The sequence below is a fragment of the Neomonachus schauinslandi genome, chromosome 6 (genome assembly GCF_002201575.2).
Source record: "Neomonachus schauinslandi chromosome 6, ASM220157v2, whole genome shotgun sequence".
Taxonomy (NCBI): domain Eukaryota; kingdom Metazoa; phylum Chordata; class Mammalia; order Carnivora; family Phocidae; genus Neomonachus; species Neomonachus schauinslandi.
Window position 1 is genome coordinate 114,650,147 of NC_058408.1, and position 22,479 is coordinate 114,672,625.

Genomic DNA, 22,479 nt, shown 5'->3' on the forward strand with positions numbered 1-22,479 from the left:
GGCCATTGAGACCCCTTCCTCTCACTCCGGCCCAGCCCTCCATTTCTTCCCGTGGAAGGTCAGTCTTTCATTCATGAGACCAGAAGTCTCATGACCAGTCTCATGACCAGACCAGAAGACTCCATGGTCTTCATGTCTCAGGGACCCTGAATATTCAGGCTGCAAGTAGGGCACAGACCCTGCTGTGGCCAATTTCAACTACAGGCCTCGCCGACACCTCCATGCACAGAGACTGAATTCACACCAACACGTCACTGCAGTTTCTCATAACAGTCCTAATTTTAACAGAATGGCATATTTATGTTTACACTGAATGTTGCATACTTGTTTATGCCGTTCGATTGTGCATGCTGTCTCAATGTCTTGATATCTAACATGGGAGAAAGTACAACAATAGAAAGATGGGGCAGAGTGAAGCATCAATTTGATAAGCCAAGCCAAAGGCCATAAAAGAGACAGTACCTACCTATCCCATGTGTGGAGGACCAAGGACACACATCGAGGTCAGGGTTACAGAGCTTGATGGCCACAGAGGCAACATGGAAGATAAGCAAGTTGGAAACAAGCAAGGATGGTGACAGAGAAGTCTAAAGGGATTCCAAGAGAGTCTAAAGGCTGTCAGATTTTTGTGCTTCTCCTTTAAAATATGGTAGGCCCAAAAATCAGAGTTTAAGTTGGATGGTCTTGAGGTCCAGGAGCTCAACAGAAATTTCATCCCTTCTATCATCTTTAACAAATTCTGAGTTCAAATGGCCCTTTCAGGTGTTGTTAAGAGGATCCAAAGTGGCTGGGCCTATGCAGCATTTGCTCTTGAAATACTGATGTCTACAGATGGGAAAACCAAAAAGGCAGCCTCCTCCCACTCCTGATGGCCCTGAGCTGAGGAAGGGGCACCTGTGAGCTCCTCCAAGGAGGAAGTTGTTCTCTGACGAAGCAGTCATTCCTTTGCATACAGGTGTTTCACCAGCCCCTAGACAGACAGGCACAATATACAAGAAAAGATAGGCAGGACAGAGGCTGGAATATTAGCTGCTGGCTGGACTAGCAGGTGAATCAGGCTGCAGACCCAGGCTTGGGATTAAGAGAAAAAGAAGAAGACTTTTGGAGACTGTATCTGCACTGTTTCCACTATTATTTAATACTGGTGGTTTTAGCCAATGCAATCACAGAGGAGAAAACAGAGGCATAAGAACTGGGAAAGGAGATCTACAATTTGGCAGATGACATAATATTATGAAAACTCAAGGAAATCCAGAAGAACACACATACAATTAAAGCATTCAGTAAGGCTGTCACGATAACATTAACATACAAAAATAATCCATAAGCAATCAATGACCAAGTAGGAGACATAATGGGAAACTCCATTCATAAAAGCAACAAAAACATAAAAATATTTAGGAATAAACTTAACAAGAAATGTGAAAAACCCATAAGGTAAGAGCCAAAAACTCTTCAGACACATAAACACAGACTTGCAAAAAAATTCACCTTTCCAGGAAGGACTGTTTAACATCATAAAGAAGTCAATCGTCTTGAGCCTCATACATGAACGTAATGCAACCCCAACAAAAATACAAAGGTGTTTGTTCCATGAGTAGATTCTGGAGTTGGTTCTGAAGTTCATATGGAAACACAAATGTGCAAGAATAGCTAGAAGAGAATAGCAAGAACGTGTCCCTGAATAGAAAGCACAATGGGAGTGCGCCAGATAGTGGAGCGAACCATGAAACACGCACGAGTAAGAGCATGGTACTAACACATGAATATTCACAAATACCATGGAAAATAATATAAAGTCTAGGAATAGTCCAAGTACACATGGAAATTTAGAACACAATAAAGATTGCAAATAAAACTGGGGAAAATAATATTTTCAATAATGATACTGAAATAGATTGCCATTTGGGAAAAAGATAAAATTGGGAAAAAGACAAAATTGCATCCTACACACCACAATAAATATTAAATGGATCAGAGATCCAAATAAAAAATAAAGCCTTACAAGAACTAGAAAAAATATATATATGTACGTATGTAAACATTTTTTAATTTTATGGAAATTATATATATATAATTTTAATTAAATATATATTTTAAAAGGAATATGGGAAGATAAAGCAGAGACTCTTGAAAACAGTTACCTCACGCAGTGGGTGGGAACAGGATAGAGTAGACAGGTATGGGAGTGAGACTTCTCTGAGTTTGCCTGTTTACATATTTTTTTTTAAAGATTTTATTTATTTATTTGAGAGAAAGAATGAGAGAGAGAGCACATGAGAGGGGTGAGGGTCAGAGGGAGAAGCAGACTCCCTGCTGAGCAGGGAGCCCGATGCGGGACTCGATCCAGGGACTCCAGGATCATGACCCGAGCCGAAGGCAGTTGCCCAACCAACTGAGCCACCCAGGCGCCCTGTTTACATATTTTTTATCTTTGAACCATATACATGTTTTACAAACTCAAGAAAATAGAATTAAAGTAAAAGAAATAAGAAAGGAAACATTAAAATAGCATACACATGGAAACAAACCCTATATCAAATTGATAGCATAACCACACGGAGAAAATAATTAGTTCAATTTGAATATAATACTTGATACACACAGAGGGCTAAATTCTAAGAAGAAAAAGAACTGCAAAGAAATCTTCAAGTTACTAAGCAGGTTTGTAGTTGTAGAGTGCTGTGATTGTGGAAGTATTGTGGGTACTACTAGAGGATAGAGCAAAAGGGTAAAAATATTTATATGGAACAGGGTTTTCACTTTGTAGGAAGCAAAACAGAAATACCCAGTGGGAGAAGCTTAAGTAGAACCTTATGGTATTGAGTTTGTGATTTATTTATTTATTTATTTTTTTTAAAGATTTTATTCATTTATTTGAGAGAGAATGAGCTAGAGAGAGCATGAGAGGGGGGAGGGTCAGCCCTGCTGAGCAGGGAGCCCGATGCGGGACTCGATCCCGGGACTCCAGGATCATGACCTGAGCCGAAGGCAGTCGCTTAACCAACTGAGCCACCCAGGCGCCCGAGTTTGTGATTTAAATACACATTTCCTGACTCTGCCCATTGAGAGGGCCTAGAAGCAATGATGTCTCAGAAGCCATGAGCACACATTTTGCCCACATCTTGGCTTCTAAAAGCTATTCCACATAAAAAAAGAAAAAAGAAAAACCAGGGATCTAAAGGGTGCATGGGTGATTCCAGGTATGAGCAGGGATAGTAGAAGGTGAGCCTGGGATACTGTGCTGTGTGGGGAAACAAAAAACAAAAAACCCCCCAGAAATCTAGGAAATGCTCAAAAGCTACCAAGAAGTGACTGGTACTGGACAAACTGGGGACAATTGGAGCATCACAAAGATCCATGATGGCAATGAATTATAATATGTTGAAGTCCACAGTAATGATATTCAACAAATAAGAGAGAAAAGGGGGAAGGAAAAGGTCTTTTTATCCAGAAGAATACCAGCTATTAAATGCAGAAGGGATGCTAGAGTTAGAAACTCAATGTTTGGAATCCCCCCAATGCAATAACTGAATCAAACATGGATCATGAACAGATATAAAATCATTGGGTGAAGAATCACTGGGGAGTCAGGATGTTCACGTGGTCTCAAAGTATCACCCTTCAGATTACTGACTAATTACAAAGAGGAAAATTTGTCTCCCTGACACAGAGATCTAGCAGTCACTTCTTTATTCAAGTGATCAAAGGCAGGGACACCTGGGTGGTTCAGTCGGTTAAGCATCTGCTTTGGGCTCAGATCATGATCTCAGGGTCCTGGGATCGAGCCCCGCCTCAGGCTTCTTGCTCAGCGCGGAGCCTGCTTCTTCTCTGCCTGGCACTCTCCCTGCTTGTGCTCACTCTCTCTTTCTGACAAATAAATAAAATTTTTTTAAATAGTGATCAAAGGCAGCATCACCCACAGTGACAGAGCCTGGCGTCATGCGCTTCCTGACACAGTACAGTGTCAGACACGCAGTGTCACCTCCGTGGTGTTCTTGACAAAAGTCTCCATCGGCATCTACTCAGGAGGAAACAATCAGACCAGTCCTGAAGATGGGACATCATACAAAAGTACTTCAAAATTGATAATGCCGCAGGAAAAGAAAGCAGAGAAGTTGTCCAACACAAAAAGAGACGAAACAGAGACAAAAATCAAATACCATGGATCTGGGTTTGGAAGACTGAAGCTATAAAGATACTTTTGAAACAATCAGAGAGATTTGAATATGGGCTGTGTAATAAATGACATTCCTGAAATATTGGTCATTTTCTTAGGTGTGGTCATGATATAGTGATTATGCAGGAGACACTTGGTTACATAATTAGGGGTGAAATATCTCTACTAACTTAGGGGTGATATTCCTACTAATTTTTAAGTAGATCAGAAAAAACTGCATGTATACAGAATAAAGCAAATGGAGAGAAATATTAACTTGGGAATCTAGGTGAAAGATGTGTATGTTTTTCTTGCACTGTTCTTTCAACTCTGGTGGATTTGAAGAGTTTTCAAAAAGAAGGAAGGTGAGAGCACGTGGGCAATGCATGAGGCGCAGGCAAGTGGGCCTAGGGAGCATGACCTGTGACCAATCCCGCACGCTCAGACCTCGTCCACTGCGAGACCCGAAAGCAACAGGGGAAACAAGACACTTCAGCCAAATCGATAGCTTGAGGACGCAAAGTTTTGGAATTTTTTTTTGTAATCACATGGACTAAGTTGGAGAGTTCATGGTTTGATTGACCTTTAGGGAAAAATCTGACAAAAGAAGAAAGTTAACTATCCTGTTTCTAAAATCCCATTTTCTGAGCTCTAATCAGGCAAAGGTCCCACGGCTTCATTTTAAATCATCCTGAAGTACCACTAAATTAAGACTTTCTGGAGGGAAAAAAAAAAGAAAGAAAGAAGAAGAAGATGTGGACTCCTGGTGTCCCAGCCAAGGCACGAGGAGTCGTGGCTCGTGGTTAGCAATCCCCTCCCATCCTGCATGGTGGCCGCCTGGGGACAGCCACCCCTTTCTCCCTTTCAGAACCAGTGATCGCTCTCACAACTCACCTTTCGGAGAAACTGAGGTTTGACCTGCAAAACAGGAGAATCGGATGTTCATTAAATCATTCCTACGTGACAAAAAGCACATGCAAAGTTTTGCTCCAGGAGAATGGCTTGCCTGTCCTTAAATTTTCCTTTCGGGTCTAACTTCTTCCTGACTCAGCCTGACTCCATCTAGTGTTACTTTTGGAAACTTGAAGTGTGCCTCCCTTCTCTTCAACAATCCCTGTTTGCGGAGGAGCTCTGGTGTGATCCGTGCCAAGAACAGTTCCCCGCACGTGGTGGGGGGCTAAATGGGGGGGGGGGTGCGGGGGGTGTGGGCAGGAGGGCTCCCACCCAGCCGCCCACCGCACCCCTGCCCTGCATCTCTCCCTTCCCTCCCTCCAGCCACCTGCACCCTGCCCGTGTTCCCTTTCTGGGACTTCACTTTCACCATGGTCGTCTGTGAGTGACCTGCGCAGCCACCCCATCCGGATGGACAATGGAAATTGCCTCCTCTGGTTCTGATGTTTCAAAAGAATTCAGAACTTCCAAACGCACACAAAATCGGGACATGTTCTGACATGCTTATACATGGGAACATAAATCCGCGGCGACCGTTGCTTCAACAATGCTTTTAAAGTGGCCGGTTGTACTGCACACAGCGGCATCTCCACACGCGCGCACACACACACACACACACGTTTGTCAGTCACTTGCTACAAACCATCACAGCTTCTCCATCCCCCCCATCCCCCAAAACACATGCACGGGATTGGAAATTAGGATTTGGGAACTCTTCCTTTTTTTTGAATTCCATGACTAAGATAGCCCTGACACAGTGTCTGCAGAGACTTCTGGGGGGCACTGGAGTTTCCAAGGCAAAGTACCCTAACTCCAAGTGCCCTTCCATGTGTGGGGGTGGTTTGGCCAAGGGAGCATGCCCAGCCCACGCCCAGGTGGTGAGATCACTACGACCACTGATTGGTGACAGAGGGCCACAGCCTGCCGCAAAAGTCTGTAGCCACCCAGCAGAGGGCCCCGGAGGCCATGCGGTGGGTAGAGTCCACCATCACAGACATCCCCCATCTACGCAGAACTGACTCCCATCTTGTACTGCCCACCACAGAGACCAGCTGGACCCCCAAAAGGCAATGCAGGCTCTAGGTCTGGGGTTCATCTATTCATGTCCAGGTCCCCTCTTCCTGCACATCAGGAGTTAATCCTTCTCATCCTACCAGACTCAGTCCATGGCCTCCCATAGCCCCGTCTGCCCAAAGCCCTGTTTGAACCCCTGATGAAGGTCAGGCTGCCTAGATTCTATAGTGGGAGAGCCTGAGTCAGCGCCCAGCCCAGAGCAGTAGGAGTGCTGCCCCTGGGTGTCCTCCTGGCAAGGGGACCCAGCTGCAGCCTCAGTGGAACCTAGCGCCATGCCAATGCCCCAAGGGCTGCCAGGAGACAGAGCTCCCCGGGCGAGAAGGCCCCGCAGGGCTGGGAAAGAGAGGGCCAGCAGGAGCCAGCAACTTGGAATTCGACTTTCCCCTGTAAGTGGTCTCATGGATTTGGTGGCACTTGAGAGCTGTTTAGCATGTTTAGCATGTTTCTTCTATAAAGACGAATGGGACAACTTAGCCAGTGTGGGTGACACATGGTGTTGTGGTCCCCCGCCTGTAAATGCCCCCAATTCCAAGACACGTTTCCAAAAGCTCCCTGGGACGGGTCACCCAACCCTCCCCTGCGCGAGAACCCCAGGTACAGAGGAGGTGACATTGCCAGCAAGAGGAGAACTGTGTGGCCGCAGAGGGGCCTGGAGAGCACTGTCTCATGGCCCCACTAACCCCAGGCTGGCCGCATGCTCCAGTTTTCCTAGAACTATCCAGGTTTACACCTAGATCCTAACACGGTTATTAGCAATGCCTCTTCACTCTCCCAAAGTCCTGGTTTGGATGATAAGGAAAATGGTCACACTCCTCTCCCCCCGCCCAACCCCGTCCAAGCCCTTTGTGGGGGGGCCAAACAGCGTGGGCTGGGTGGGGATTGGGGAGGATGGAACAGAGAGAGATAGTGAGAGTCAGAGAAGAAGAAGGGTAATGCTTGCAGGCAAAGCTGATGAAACACTCTTCAGTAAGGGCCCGGAAACCAGAATATCTGAAGGAGGGGAGATCCTCAGGAAAATGAACTTCTCAAGAAAATCTGTTTCCAGTTCAGCCCCAGGCCATCACCCTGACGACAGCGTGCCACACATCCGTCTCTCTCTTCCCTCTCACATCCACCCCTCCTCCCATACACACGCCATAGCACTTACTGAGCGCCAGGCTCTGGGGAAGAACCGGAGGGGAGCCCAGGTCCCCTCTAAAACCCACCACCCCACCCAGCCCAGACCTCTGTCTGCATGCCAGCCCTTCTTGAGCACCCCCTCTACATGGAAGTCTCCAGAAGCCTCAGGTTCACTGTGTTTAAAAAAGGAGTCCCCATCTCAGCCCCCAAGTCCATTGCCCAAACCTGTTCCACCACCTACTTCCCAAGGACACCACCCCCCTGGGGCCTCTCCACCCCCACAAACTCTTTACTGTTCTGGATTCTTCCATCTTGGTGGCTGCACCTTCGCTCAGTGCCCACCGCCTCAGTATCGCTCCGATCCTTGCCCAGCAGGGCTTTGCAGCAGGTCTGAAGCCCTCAAGGGGCTTCCCAGCAGGTGTCCCTGTCCCCAGCGCCCTCCCCCCCCCCCCCCCCCGATGCCACTACAGCGGAAACGCTCTTCCATCCCTCTCCTGCCTAGAATCCATCAGGGATTGAGCAGAAGTTTCAGGATAGGGTGCAGACTCCTTCACTTAGCATGTAAGACCCTGAGTGAAACCACCCCTCTCTCCAACCTTTTCTCTGCAGACCTTCGTGTGAAGCATTGGCTCCTGTCACATGGAACATTTGTTCCCTGGGTGTGCACACTGACACACCTCGGCGTGCCTTCTGCCTGTGTACACTTCTCTTGCTTCCCCCAGGGAAACTTCTTCTCATCCCTCCGTATGCAATCCCAGTGCTGCCTGCACCCCTAGACGTCCTGCTTCCCAGCTGGACCCCTCTGCATCCCCCAGGCACAAGGCAACGCATACTTAGCTGTGTCACAACACCCCCCTGGCCCCAACACCCTGCAACGAGCACCCAGGATGTGCCTTTGTCCCCTGCAGATGGAAAGGGAGCCTGTCTTCCCTTATTATTCCTCAGCACCTAGCCCATGCCTGAACGCCCATTCATTCATTCATTCATTCAACACATATACAAGTACCCGCTCTGTTCCAGGCATGGTGCTAAATGCCAGAGCCACAAAGATGAAGAGAAAGACCCCACCCTCAAGAACCTTACACTTCAGGGGAAAAACCATCAAAAGAAATAGATAAAGAAATATATCACATAATGTCAGTGAAGGGAAAGTAATATGAAGAAAAATAAAGGTAGGTGAGGGCAAGATAATGATCAGGGGAAGGGGTTTCTATTTTAAACAGGCCATCCAAAATGAAATGGTAGCCGTGAAGCAGAGATATGAAGGAAATGAAGGGCAAAGTTTATAGGTATCTGGGAGAAGAGCATTCCATGTAACAGAAAACAGCAAGTGCAAAGGTCCTGAGGCAGGGCTGTCCTCAGAGGACATATTGTCTCTGTGCAGAAGAGCAGTGTGGCTCATGGCAGCAGGGAAGCCAAGTAACCTGGAGCAGGCCATATGGGCTTCCCAAGTAGGTCATGGCAAGGGCTAGGGACCTCATTCTGAGTTCTGGGGGGAATGTACTAAGGGGTTCTGTGTGGGAGGTGGGGCAGAATGTAACTGAGAGTACGCAGAGGCAAGTTCAAGCCCCCTTTGGCTACTGTACCTTGTGGCCCTGCACTCTCATGACTTCTGCCCACTGAAGCAAAGAAGGGAAAAGGGGGCATGGGGTGCAGTCTAGTCTCCTAGGAAGCATTTTGGAGTGGTGAGAAGAGCTAGGATGACAGACAAAGAAGCACAATGAATAAAACAGGAGGGAAAATGATACCCCGCACTTATCACGATAGTGACCTTACCTTGGGACTCTCTTCTTTAGTGTGATGGTATCTAAAGAGAGAAAGCAGGGCATTAGGAAGGGGACACTGTGATCAGTGGCACGGCTCACTCAGTGTCAGGCAAGCAGGAGTGAGGCAGAGCCAAGCTGACTCGGGCAGCTCCGAAAGGCTCCCTGGGTTGGGGCCGCTGAGGATGGTGGTCTTGGGCTGAGTGCTCTTCATCCTTCTCCTTTGGCTCTGTTGGAGCTTCTCTATCCAGGTCCCATCACTGAGCCCCCCTTAGCTGGGCACTTAACTGAACCTTCCCTGGAGCCTTCCTACCCCCATCACTCCTCATCACCCCCTTCGCTTGCTGCTTCCGGACCCTCTTGGTCTAAAGGGATCTAGCACATCTCCCACTATGTGATGAAGAGGCTGTTTCTTCTCCCTTCCTAATCATAGGGATACAAAAATAATGGCAAATAAACACCTATGACCAGTTAAACCCCTCGTGCAGTCGAGCATGTTGGCATCCCAGGAAGCCCTGGAGGGCTGTGGTTCCTCCCCCTGGCCCAGACTCCCCCTTCTGCATATCTTCGCGGATAATAATCACATTTTCCAGAGACACAGTGAGGCTCCTTCCTCCTCATCCTCTGGAAAATGTCCTGGAAAACTGCTGATGATCCCATTAAGCAGGCTGACAGGACTGGGAATGATTTTTGCAAGTCCCATCTTGAGAGAAAGGGGATGCGAATCAGTGCTGTATTTTGCTATCAAAACTCACAAACTGACTGCTGGGTCTGTGGGTTGAGCTTCCCGGCAGGTGCCACAAGGACACTGAGAACCACGCCAGGGTTCACATCAGCCCAGCCCTGTTTGGACCAAGAGGACACAGCACGGCTCCGAGTAGGACCTGCCCAGTTTATGGAAAAAAAAAAACTCAGCAGCACGTCCGCCACCCTCCCAGCCTCATCACCTCCTGGGATCCATTTTATCTGGTCATATTTTTGGATACGGAAATAGACATTTCTGTCCGAAGCCTGCTCACCTCCATTCCCCCACCCTTTCTCCAAGAAATCTGATTCTTAGAAATCGAAAAGTACAGAGAGAGAGAGAAGTGGGGAAGGGGAGAGATGGACAGAGATACAGAGAGGTCACTGCGTTTCTTTTCAACCTAGTCTGTCAGTCTTTCTCTAGCCAAGTTTTGGAGGGGCTCCCGGGGCCTCAGGCTGCCGGGACCGATCCTGGTCTGGGCGGGGCAGATCTGGGCTGGAGGTTGCTGCTCCCTTACCGTTGAAGCCTGGGTTTGTGCTTCTCAAGTCCGAGGAGTCGATATCAAACAAATGTTTCCTGATCATGCAGATCTTCAAGACCAGGAAGACAGCCGATATGGCGACGCCCAGAGCCGTCCCGATGATGGCGTACTTGATATCTGCAGGGCAGGGAGGAATTGACCAATGGGTATCCATCAGGCACCAGCCTGCAAAGGTCTTTCATCTACAGCTCCCTTCACATTCAGGGTGAAGTCCAAAGTCACCCGAAAACTCCACATTCCAATCGGCTGGAGCCCAGGGCCACATCCTCCCCCCGCCCCTCACCCACCCCCCATCCCCTCCTCCTGGAACCCCATCCGGCTCTCTTCAGCTGTGGGAGTCATTCCCCAGCAGCTGATGGCTCCCTTCTCCGGCCTCCCCTAGCCCTACCTCACTTGCCTTTGCGTTAATTCATTTATCGAGCACGTGTTAATTGGCTGCCTGCTCTGTGGTGAGCATGGAAGGCAAAGGAAAAGACGTGACTCCGTCTTGAGAGGCCTGCAGTCAGCGGGGGTGGATGGGAACTCGCCCTAACGCCAGGGTAATGGGCTGGCCTGGGCTGGCGTGGAAGCTGAGAGCCTTCCCGGAGGAAAAGGGGTGAAGATTCTAGATCACAGTCTGCAGGCCGCACCGTGCCTGCTGAGGGGAGCCCCTGAGGTGGAGGGGAGCCCCTGAGGTCAAGAGGAGCTGGGACCGTGCAGGTGGAGGGAGGAGGGGGAGGCATGGCAGAGTGCAGGGCGCTGTGGGGGCTGGAGCCGCTCATGCTACAGAGAGCAGACAAGGGCGGCCCTGGTGACTCCGTGCCCTTTGGAGACAGGCTCTCAAGCAGGTCCCTGCCCCTGGGGTAAAACTGTGTTAGCTCCTCGGGCAGATGTGGAAGTGAGTGCTGCCCCTGTTCAGTGAAGACTGGCAGGAAACCTGCCACGCTCCCAGCACACCCACCCCTGCCCCTCCCGCCCCCTCAGCCCTGCACAAAGAGGAAGCTGGGCAGCCACCTACCGATTTCAGCCTCAGCAGACTTGCCCGTTGCTAACACTGGAGCTCCTCCAACATCTGCAAAGAAAGAAAACCCAGAGTCTGGTTAGAACCAAACTGGTGGCCATGATCAGACCAGGGGTGGAGGGCCAAAGCCCTGTCCCCAACCATTGTGTCCCACAGGTCCGGAAAGGCCTGGCACAGATACCTCTGCTGCTTGGCGTCCGGCCTCAGGAACACAGAGGGGGGCTGCTGGTTGCCATGGAGCGTCCTGGAGCCTGGCAGGGACGTCAGCGCCCTCCTCCCACCCCATGCCGGGAGCACGGTTCCATTGAGCTCCGTTCTGCCGGCTCTGCCACATGGCCTTCCAGACCCACACTCTGACCGCTGCCTGCTTCTTTAGCCCCTTCTGTCATTCCCACGAAGCCTCTCATCCCAGCCAGACCACACTGCTTCTAGTTCCCCACCCAGGCTGGGGGCTCTGCTGCCTCTGGGCCCTTCCCTCTGCCCGCCCCATCTTCTCGCCTCTCCTCCTTCCCCTCGTCTCGGTTCCCATGTTGCTTCCGCCTGAGCCCCCTCGCCTGGCTCAGCTGTGTGCTCCACGGGGGCTGTTCTCAGCCACCGTAAGTGACCACACCATTTATTTAACGATGTTACGGAGCACTGCTGTGTGCCAGGCACCCTCCGTCCTAAGAGCTTCTCAGCTATGAATCCACTGGCTGCACCTTCTCGCCAGTCGCCCCTCTGTGCTGTCTGTGCCCTGTGGAATGTTCTACCCCAGCACTTGACACAGCATCTGGCACTAAGGAGGAATTAACAGACGTTTGCTGAATGAATGGTGGTGACAGATCACACTGCAGAGATGCCTCATGCTTCCAGCCAGAGCTTGAAAGCTTCCATCAGGAGACGGGGCTCAGGCTGGGGCCACGGTCCCTGCAGACCGGCCCTCAAAGACCCACAGCAGAGTTGTAGGCCTTGCAGGGGAAGGCGTCCAGTAATTGGCCACTTACTTCGAGGCAAAACCAGGTGAGGCACTTGCAGGAATGCACTTAGTACTCGCAGCAACATCGCTGGGAGCTAGGTGCGATTATCTCTGTGTGATGAATGAGGAACCAGAGGCACTGAAGACTTGATAATGGGCCCAAAGTCCAAGGGAAGTGGAACGTGGCAGGGCCAGGGTCTGAGCTATGACACTTGCACTGGGAGCCTGTGACGCCCTGCAAACTCGAATCCCAGGGAGCTAACGGAATGATGCCACAAACCACAAGGTCAAGGGCTGGAGGGGCTTGGGCTGGGGTGGGCGGATGATGAGACCCAAGCCTGGTTCTAGGTACAAGCTTCCAGGCAAAGGCAGAAGCAAGAAGTGCCATGACCCCTGCTTCTCAAAGGAAGCAGGTGACTTCATTGGGAGAAGCCGAATCTTCCCCAGCTTAGCTCCAAAAGAAGTTCACCTCCCAATTCCCTACCTATCGGAGCTTGAATGATGGCCGAGGGCCATGTCTGCTGACTACAGACAATGCTGCCTGGGGTGACATGTTGGGTCGACACTCTACAGAGGACATCTTGCTCTGCATGTGTTTGATGGGGAAGGGATCATCATAATGGACTTTGGGATTTTTCTGGTGGCTTCACTTAGTCGATGGATAAAGCTGGGGAGTTATGCAGCAAAAGCACACAACCTTGTTCTAATCACAAGTCCTCTTAGAAATTCAATGATTTCTGTCTTTCTATCCACTCACACAGACACCCCCACATACAATATGACCTTGGTCTTGTGGGTTCTCCCAAGCCCCTGCTAAGCTCCATTGTTTCTTCACATTCTTTACATTAAACCTGCTGCTCCAGCTAGGTTGAAAACCACTCCAGGGATGGGACAAAATCTTCTGTTTTGCACATGGTTGGTCTGGGCTGTTATGAGTAGCTGGGCTAGGAGCTGACTTCCAGACTGATGCCCAAAATTCAGAGCTGCATATGCCCTGTGCTCACCCTGGCTCCTTTCCTGACACCAGTCTGGCCCGTCTCTGCCATTACTGGGCAGCAGGCTGGGGACAGGGCAGGGCAGAGCATCAGCAAGTGGGGCCAGGCACACAGATGGACAGTCTCTCCCCTGGCCCCTTCATACACAAACATCTTTCCTGTGTCTTCTGCTGGTGACCATCACTCTCCATGTGATGCACTGTGATGCATGCAGTGTAAAAACTTTATATGAGCCCGAGATGAAACTTAAATGGAGAAAGAAGAAAGAACACAGGTCAGGAAAAGCGAGATGGAAAATGTCAGAGAGCCAGAGAGAAAGAAACACAAAGAGACTTGGTCACACAGGGACGAGTGGAGGCTGGGCCATAGGAGCTCAGACCTCTGGTGGCAGGGCTGAGAAGGAAAGAGGAGAAAGAACATTGTCAAAAACCTGCCAGGTCCTGCCCTCCCTGACAGCACCGGGTCCCAGCGCTCAGCAGGCAGCCCAGCCTCCTTCATCTGCCTGGCCCACCAGCGCCACTGTCCTCAACCTTAGCTCTTTCTGCACCCCCTGTCAGGGACTCCATGGCTGGGGTTCAGCTCAGCCCTCACTCCTCACCCCAACCCGCACTGAGACACCACTCTCCACGTTCCATTTGGTATTGGCCCCAAGTCCTGAGGCGGCCCCTAGTCCCTGGCCCCAAACAGGCTCTCGGGGCTTCAGGCTCCCCTACCACGTCTGGGGTCAGGGACTGAGTGAGTGCCCTTCCAGCTGCAGGCAGACAAAACGGGGCCGTGGACACATCGGTCCCAGTAATTCCTGCTAGCCGGCCAGATGGCCACTCGGCGGCAGCCTTTCCCCTCCTTGGGGAGGGAACTCCCTCCTTGCGGCCTTCCCCCTGCACTCCGCGTCTCTGCCCTGCGCTCTAACAAGGCCCCGGGTGAGGATCCATCATAAGCACATGAGCCCAGCCAGCCCTACCCCCGCCTCCTGCCAAGGTCTTGAACGGGAGAAGTCCCTCCTGGGCCACAGACCCCCTTCGAGGCCCCAGGGCTCATTTCCCCTGGTTCTGCAAACTAGCTGGAGGATGGATAGCCCAGCAGCACAGCCAGGAGCACGCTCCTGCATTCAGATCTGTGAGAGCCCCAGGAGCAAGTCGCAGGGCACGTTCTTTGCTGGAATTCTCTGGGTTCTCTTTGCAAACAGGAGGAGGAAGCTTGGCATCCAGAGAACAGACTCTGCAACCCAGGGGAGAGTCCAGGGGGGCCGGGCAGGGGCTGGCTGTACCAAGGCTCGTCTCCCTGGGGGGCAGGGAGGGACTGTGTGGACTGGTTCATCAGGCAGTAGCAGGCGCAGGGCTGGCCAACTCCGACTTGGCCGTCGGCACTCCTCAGGCTGAACCAGGCACGGGGGACAGGAGCAGAGACCTCAGAGCCCAGCCCTGGCTGCTACCTAGTGCGGAGAGCTGCCTCGAGATGGGTCTCCACCCTCAGTCTCCCTGTGTGCCCAGGAGCTCCCACCAAGTCACACACCTGCGGCTACACCTGCCGAGGGATGGTGCCTTTCCCTCAGGTGCACAAAGGCACTTATGGCTCTGAGTCTAGAGTCCCTGCTTCCTCTTTGTGCCCCCTTTGAACATGCTGCTGCCCAAGGACGCTATTCCACCCCTCCCTGCCAAAATAGCCAGTCTCCAGCCCTCCTCTCTGCAGCCCCTCCCACCCCAGTCATGTAGAACACCGCCTGCTTCTGCGAGTGATTTCCAAACAGAAAGGAGCCTCCTGCAAGAGTAAATGGTCCTGAGGCCTTGAGGCTTGCTGAGTCCCCTCGCCTGAGACACGAGAGGGCAGCCTTCAGGGGAAGGCAGCGATAGGGCTGCTCTCTGAGACGGAGCTGAGGGTGCAGTGTGGCCTTGCCCCATCTCAGTTGGATTCTAACCCACCTAGAGCTCATCCCTGACGTCCAGACCTCCTGTGCTGTCCATGACACCTGTTGGGCCCACCCTCAATGGGGGCTGGAACTCTTCACCACCCTTATTTGGGCAGAATCTGGCTATGCGGTTCCAATTATGGGGTAGTGGGTGTGCAAGCACTCAGATGTTGTTCTATAAGTGTCTGAACTAAAAATAAGGAGAAGCCGCCCTAAGTGTTTGTCACCTGATGCCTGGTCATTTTCATCTTGGAACTTAAATATTGCAGAATGGCTCCTAACTTTAGATCTCATGGATTCTAATGTTCCCAGCCAGAGAAAGGGGCTTCAAGTGTCTAGACAGGCATCCGTCCTCTCCTAACACTGTCAGGAAGTGCCTGCCGTATGCTCTGGATAGGGCATCCAAGAGCAACCCAAGACCCCTGGCCCGGATAAAGGAGCTCATGCAGTGACAAGGGAGACAGAAAGAAAAATCAGTGTCATGGGCAATGTCCAGCACCTTCCTGCAAACCTCCGTCTCCACCAGGTAGAGGAAGTCTGAATGGGGACATGTAGGATGGACGCTTGCTGTGTGGCCTGCACGCCTCCCCTGGCCCCTTGGCTGTCAGCAGTCCCTTGGCTTTCCTTTGGGGAACCACTTCCATAGGATTCCCCCAGGGCTGGCTCCAGGACAAACACACGAATACCTGGTTAATTAACATATTCCAGCTTCCTGTCGGCAGGGATTGGTTGAGGGGTGGGGCAGATGATCCAATTCAGGCCAGTAAGACTCAACTCAGGGACTTTGAGGGAAATTTGGAGAAACAGGAGTGTCTTCTGGAGTTGGTAACAGTGGGGCTGAGGGAGGCCCACTGGATGGAGAGAACCTGCTGGGACTGAAGCCCCCACAGAAGAGGATCAAGCCAAGACCAAGTCTTAAAGATAGATTTTGAGTGCCTGAATCCAGCTGTGCCTGAATCACCTCTTCTTGACTTACCAGTCACCTTAGTAAGGAAACACTTTCTTTAGCTTAATCTGATCTGAGCTAAGTCACTGTCATCCGCAATCAGAGGAGTCCTGATGACTTGGGTGGCAGGTCCTTCATAAAGCACCACTGGAAATCGGGTTGGCGAGGGGGGGAGGGAAGCCGAGAATGCTGGCTGGAAACAAGCTGCTCACAATACAGCCTCTGATAAATCCAGCTAGGATCCACAGGCTAAGCCACCATTGCCCCTCTGCCTGGCACATGCTGCTGTCTTTGATGCAACGCCTTCCTTGTTCCCGTGGAAAGTTCTTACTTTCTTATCCTTCAAGACCTAGCACAAAGCCACCTCCTCTGGAAGTCCCCTTTTTCTGGGTTTGTTCAGGATCACCCCCGCCACCTTGTCGCTCCTCTGCCCCCACTTCGTGTACACCGTCCAGCAGGCTGTTCTACAGCACAAAGGACACGCTTCAGGATAAGCAGCTTCTCTCCAGGACCAGGATGAGAGGTGAGATTCCTTGGAACTCAGTTTCTCTTCCTGTGAGATGCAGAGAGAAGCTGGAAGGGGAGAACCTTGAACTAACTGGGAAGTGACCCCAAAACCACTGAACATGAAACCAGAAGTGGCTTCAAGTGGTAAGACTGAGTATCCAGTAGTGAGTGATACTGCAGGCTCAGGAGGGAGGTGAAGTTCAGCCAAGGAGAAGCGAGGGACCATTGCTGCTGTAACTCTGAGATGGGAAACTCTCGTGGCACCCCCACGGAACACATGTGGCACACACGTGGCTGCCATTGCTGTGGATGCCTCTGTCTCTGTGGCCTGAGGTCCCGGATCAAGTACAGCGCAGCGAGCATCCCGCCTCAGTCCTCTCCTGGGCTGGCCTGGGTGACGGAGCGCTCCGGCTCCCGGCCGCTGCTGGGGGTGTGCTGGGGTCTGACACAGCTGTGACTTGCAGAAACCTCAGGCTCCCCGTCCCCAAGCCCGGGAAGCTCCCGAAACTGCTCTTGCTCCATCTCATCTTCCGGTCTCGTTGGCCGAACTGCAGCGGCCAGCTCGGAGTGAACAGACCTTGCTGCTCCTCTCCCGGGGCCGGGGTGTTTCCCGCTTCCCGGCAGAGCTCCTAGACCTGGAGCAGAGCCCGCACCTGCCAGAGCCATGCACGGTCCAGAGATAGAAAGTGAAAGGAAAACTGAGGACAAAAGACAGCAGAGCAAAGACGGCTCCGAGGGGCCTTGGTCCACGGCCAGAGGACACGAGGAGTCAGACCACCAGCTCCGCAAACCCAGCTCAGCACCCCCAGCCCAGCCAGCTGTGTGCCCTGATGCCCGCTTGAACCTGCCCACTGAGAGGGAATTCCTTGCACAGGGTCCCTGTCACACATGGAAGTACGTAGCCGTCAGCCATCTGGGAGGACGGAGGGGGTACTCCCCCAGCCTGGGGGAATCAGAGAAGGGCCCCTGGAGTAAACATTATTTAAATTAAAAACAAAAAGACAAGTAGGACCTAGTGAAGATGGGGGGTGCGGGTAATGGGGCCAGGCAGGGCAGGTGTCCAGGCAGAGGAAAAGGCACCAGCAAAGGCCAAGAGGCCGGAGGGGGAACAAGGGCTTGGGAATAAAAAAGGCAGCTCAGCGAGTCAGAGCAGTGAGGGGGCACCGGTAAACTGAGGCTCTCGGGGCTTTCCAGAAGATGAGGACAGGACAGCTAGCCAGGACACAGCTGCCCTGAGCAGGAACCAGAGTCCGGAGGCCACCAGGAGGAAAGAGAGGCTGACCCGAGGCTCCCAAATGCAGGGGAAAATGCCTCCAGCTTCCAGAAATAGCATCATAATTAAGAGGAAAATAATACTGGTGGGTGACCAGACAGTACCAAAACTTGTGCCCACTTTGTTTTTCCTGCGCAGTCTTTGCTAATTAATTCTTAAAGATTCACACACGGGGATTAAAACACTCAGCTATAGAAGCCAAACTGATCAATACCTTTCCAGGCTAATGGAGGGGCTGAAGGCAGGGAGCCGGCTTCGGCCCAAGGTAGAACCAAGGGCACTCCAGGGATGGGGAGCAGTCCCAAAGGGGCAGGGCCCCCCAAGGCGTCCCAGGCCCATGCTGGCCAGCAGGCAGTGACATCAAATGCTGTCACACCTAGCAGGGGAGCTGCTGAAACCTTGAGGGAGCCGGAGGTGCTGGAAGCCAAGGGGAGCTTGAGGCTGCCCTGGTGGGGTGCATGGTGGTGTCCAAGGAGGGCAAGACCAGAGAACCCACCATGGGGCCACCTAGCTAACCCTGCACACACTGGTTAAGGGGGTTGGTCCATCTTTGACTGTCTCCAGGGGGGCATGAATGCTTCATATGACTGACTCCATGGTGGGTAGAAAGGAATGACACTTGGAACCAGAGCATCTGAATCTCCATTCTGCCACTGCTCATCCAGTGGCCTGGGGCCAGACAGGACATGACTCGCAGCTCGGTAGCCACTCTGCAACGTGACTGACCAGGAAGCCTCCTCACCACACACAGAGTGCTGTGAGGATCCCCTGAAGGTGTGCGGGCACGGACCGAGGTGCAGGAGGGAACTCTCCTCCACAGGCCCTCAGCCACCCACTTGAGATGGTGTCCTCAGCTTTCCAGAGGCCACGGGAGATGCGGGGAGCATTGCATGCCAGGAAGCGGCTCTGGGCAGGAACTCAGGTCAGAAAGATTGTCCTCCCCGTCAACATTACCGGAAGTCGCAGAGCCGGGCAGAGGCCTCCAGAAGGCTTGTGAGGCCAGGTGGGGGGCAGCCCACCCACTCAACCTCGGGGCTTCGGACCAGGGAAGGCCCGTTTGCAAGAGCGCCTTTGCAGAGAGAGCTGGGGCAGCTGGAAGCAGCGCAGAATAACTAATTAATGATGGTAAAGTGTTGTGGAAGGGGGAAAGCGCTGCCTAACCGCTAAGTGGTGGCGTGCTTATTATTCATGCAATATTCATACTGTGCTCTTCAGCCTCTGAGAAGCTCCGCTCTGCAGTCCTCGGGGACCGGCTGAGGGAAGCATGAGCCCCGGGGGCGGGGCTGCGGGATGACTGCTGGCCTGGCCCACGGGCGAAAGGCCCATGACACTGCGGTGGAAACGACAACACCCAGCCAACATGAGAGCCCCGGGGCCTTGGCAACTCCCCACCACCTGCCTCCATCTACCAGGACCAAGGTTGTCTGAGCCCTACTGTGTGCCAGGGTCTGCTCTGGACACTTCTTTTTCAAGGCAGCTCCTAACATTTGCAGAGTTCAGGGCGTGCCACAGTCTAAATATTTAAAAGTTAGAGATCTATCCACACATGACCCAGCCCGCTTGCCCCTCAGGGCCCTGCAGTCCACTCTCCAGGGGTCATCTTTCTGAGGGGGAAGCTCAGCCCTGCCGGGGGCCTGAAGGCTGGCTGGCTGGTCTTCTGGGCAGAGCAGGAGGAATCGGAGCCTGGCTGGGGTCTCCTGGAATGCCATGATACTGCGGGAATCAGGGCAGGGCCTGGCCCCGTCAGCCTTCCCACCCGGCCTTCTTTTTTTTTTTTTTTTAAGATTTTATTTATTTATTTGAGAGAGAGAGAATGAGAGACAGAGAGCATGAGAGGGAGGAGGGTCAGAGGGAGAAGCCGACTCCCTGCCGAGCAGGGAGCCCGATGTGGGACTCGATCCCGGGACTCCAGGATCATGACCTGAGCCGAAGGCAGTCGCTTAACCAACTGAGCCACCCAGGCGCCCCCACCCGGCCTTCTACCCAACACCTCGCCTTCCCCCCCCCGGACTTCTGGCCAGCGCTGAGGCGTGCCTCCCAAACTAGCTTGCCAAGTGGAGGAAGGAAGTGAGATTTTCTGGTTATCTGCCAAGGAATGCCTGTTGGTCACTGAAATAAAAGCAGTCCCCCTATTGCTGTCTAATTCCCAGGCCCCCACAAGGCTGGGTTTCCTCCCTGGACACACCACCCTCACTATTGGTGGCCCAGTGCACAAACAAGCCCCCCTCCCTTATGGGTGCATGCTGACCCAGTTCCTGAACTTTGAAAACACTTTATGACAAGACCAGAAAGAAAAAAACTCCTTGCATTTGAACGTATGTATGATATGGGGGCACACATACGTTCACACTCCTGAATAGGAGGGTCCTGGGGTTGGAACCTGGGTCAGCCTGGTTCCAGGAAAGGGCCTCACACTGGCACATAGGCGGGACAGTGGCTCCAAGTTGACCACAGTTTCAATAGGACTCCTCCTCCAGGAAGCCCTCCCGGACACCCTAGTTCGGATCAGGGGCTTTTACTCTGTCTCCCTCCATGTTTCCTACATATCATCTAAGATACCACATTGCAACTGTTCTTCCAGTAGATTTTCAACTCCTTCAATCGGGGCTTAACTCTGTGTCACAGCAGAGCCTGATAAAAATCATTATTTGCTTACTGTAAGCGAAAACTCCGACGTCCTTGTGCCCAGCTCCAGGCCCTTCACCTCATCCCCTGGACAGCAGCTCCTTGACAACATGGCCCAAAGGTTTGCATAAGTTTCTGAGGGGCTGCAGCCAGGTTCCAAGCAGAAATTCCCCAGCTGCTCATCTGTTTTGTTCAGACGAGCAGGAGAGAGCAAGCCAGTTCATCTTACTGAGAACCATTAGCCCGTTATTTAATGGAATCAAATTTAATAAAAGGAGCAGTTCAGGCAATTCTGGAGAATAAATGAGGGTCTGGATGTGACAGAGATGCTTACAGTGACTTTCAAGAGGAAGCACAAGTGGTTTAATTTGGAAGTGAGTGAAAAAGTCTGCTGATCTCTATAATGGCCACACCAGCTCCCGTCCAGGGTTCAAGGACCACCGGAATTTCCAGCAGGCACTTTGCTGAGGTCATGGCGCTGCCCTTACCTGAGGGCATTTTCTTCCCTCAGGATCCCCCAGGATCAGTGCTGTGTGTCTGAGAGGAGCCCAGGCCCCCCTCCCCAAAGAGCTTCCTCCCAATCACCCATCCACCAGGCTCTTAAAAACTCATTTCAGAACTCCATTTCCGGAGAGAGAGACCAGGCTTACTTTTCCCTATTCTTCTCAATAAATATAGCATAAAACCTAGATATTATACAAAAGCAAACAAACATAAGAAGATCCTGAAAGATGGAGAGAGGAAGGCAAATGGGCTGAGGACCTTGGAAGCGCCACTGGATGCAGCATGTGGCCTGAGGTCGAAGTGTGGCTGTCACAGCTCATAAACATATGAGTCAACAAAACAGACTTTCATTCTCCTCTAAGATTTCTAAATTCTGTTTGATAGTTTAGGCTAAAAAATAACATGTCTAAAATAGGTCTCAATATATGTAGAGGAAATATTTAAGAGAGGAAAAGGACATAGAGACACAATTTCCACTTTTCACTAGAACTGTTAAAGTGTTGACAACAGTAGATGGTGATATGTTATGTATATATATATATATATATATATATAATGTAATACCTACAGCAACCACTGAAAAGGGTATGAAAAGAAATATGTTCAAAAACACTAGAGACAAATCAAACGGAATTCTAAGAAATGTTCCAGTAACACACAGGAAGGTAGGAAAAAGAGAAATGAAAAATAGAGAACAAGGAGAAACCAAAATATAAAGTGGCAGACTGAAAGCTCCAATATATCAAGAACTACATTAAATGTAAATTGCTTATATCTACCAATTAAAAAACAGGTTTGCAAAGTTTATTTAAAAAATGATCAAACCATATGCTGTCTACAAGAAACTCACCCCAAATATGATATAGATAGGTACAAAGTAAAAGAATGAAGAAAGAAATCCATGCAGACATTAACAAAAAGAAAGAAGAATGGTTATATTTATATCAGATATATTTTAGAGCACAGAAAATTATTAGGCCCAGAGATATTACATGACATTGTATTATATTACATAATGATAAAAGAGTCAATCCACCAAATAGACACAGTAATCATAAATCTCTATAATCAAACAACAGAGCTGTAAAATACGTGAAGCAGAAACCGATAACACTGAAAGGAAAAATAGACTGATGCACAACTATAGTTAAAGGTTTCAATAGCCCTCTCTCAACAATTGATAAAACTAGACAGAAAATCAGTAATAATATAAAAAATTTCAACCATACTATCAAGCAACAGGACTCAACACCAGCAGAATATGCATTCTCTTCAAGCTCTTATATAAGATATATCAAGGTATCTAGACTATAGTCTGCATCAGACATCAACAAAATTAGAATAATTTCACTCATACAAAGTGGGATCACAATGGACTCAACTAGAAATCAACAATAGAAAGATAACAGGAAATTT

At 50.9% G+C, this 22,479-nt stretch overlaps 1 protein-coding gene across 1 annotated transcript; it reads right to left on the minus strand.

The window, feature by feature from the left end:
* Positions 1–9,075: 9,075 nt before the first annotated feature.
* Positions 9,076–12,393, minus strand: TMEM273 (transmembrane protein 273). Its single transcript, XM_044916217.1, has 4 exons — positions 12,336–12,393; positions 11,350–11,403; positions 10,329–10,469; positions 9,076–9,110 (listed from the first exon to the last, which is right to left on the minus strand). Exons 1-4 carry the CDS (start codon positions 12,391–12,393, stop codon positions 9,076–9,078), a joined length of 288 nt encoding a protein of 95 aa, XP_044772152.1.
* Between the last annotated feature and the right edge of the window lie 10,086 nt (positions 12,394–22,479).

Coding starts and splice junctions, on each gene's coding strand:
- TMEM273 (XM_044916217.1), bottom strand. CDS start 12,393: ATGTTGCTGCGAGTACTAAGTGCATTCCTGCAAGTGCCTCACCTGGTT. Junction 11,404..12,335: donor TCACCTGGTTTTGCCTCGAA/GTAAGTGGCCAA, acceptor CTTTCTTTGCAG/ATGTTGGAGGAGCTCCAGTG. Junction 10,470..11,349: donor GTCTGCTGAGGCTGAAATCG/GTAGGTGGCTGC, acceptor CCTGCCCTGCAG/ATATCAAGTACGCCATCATC.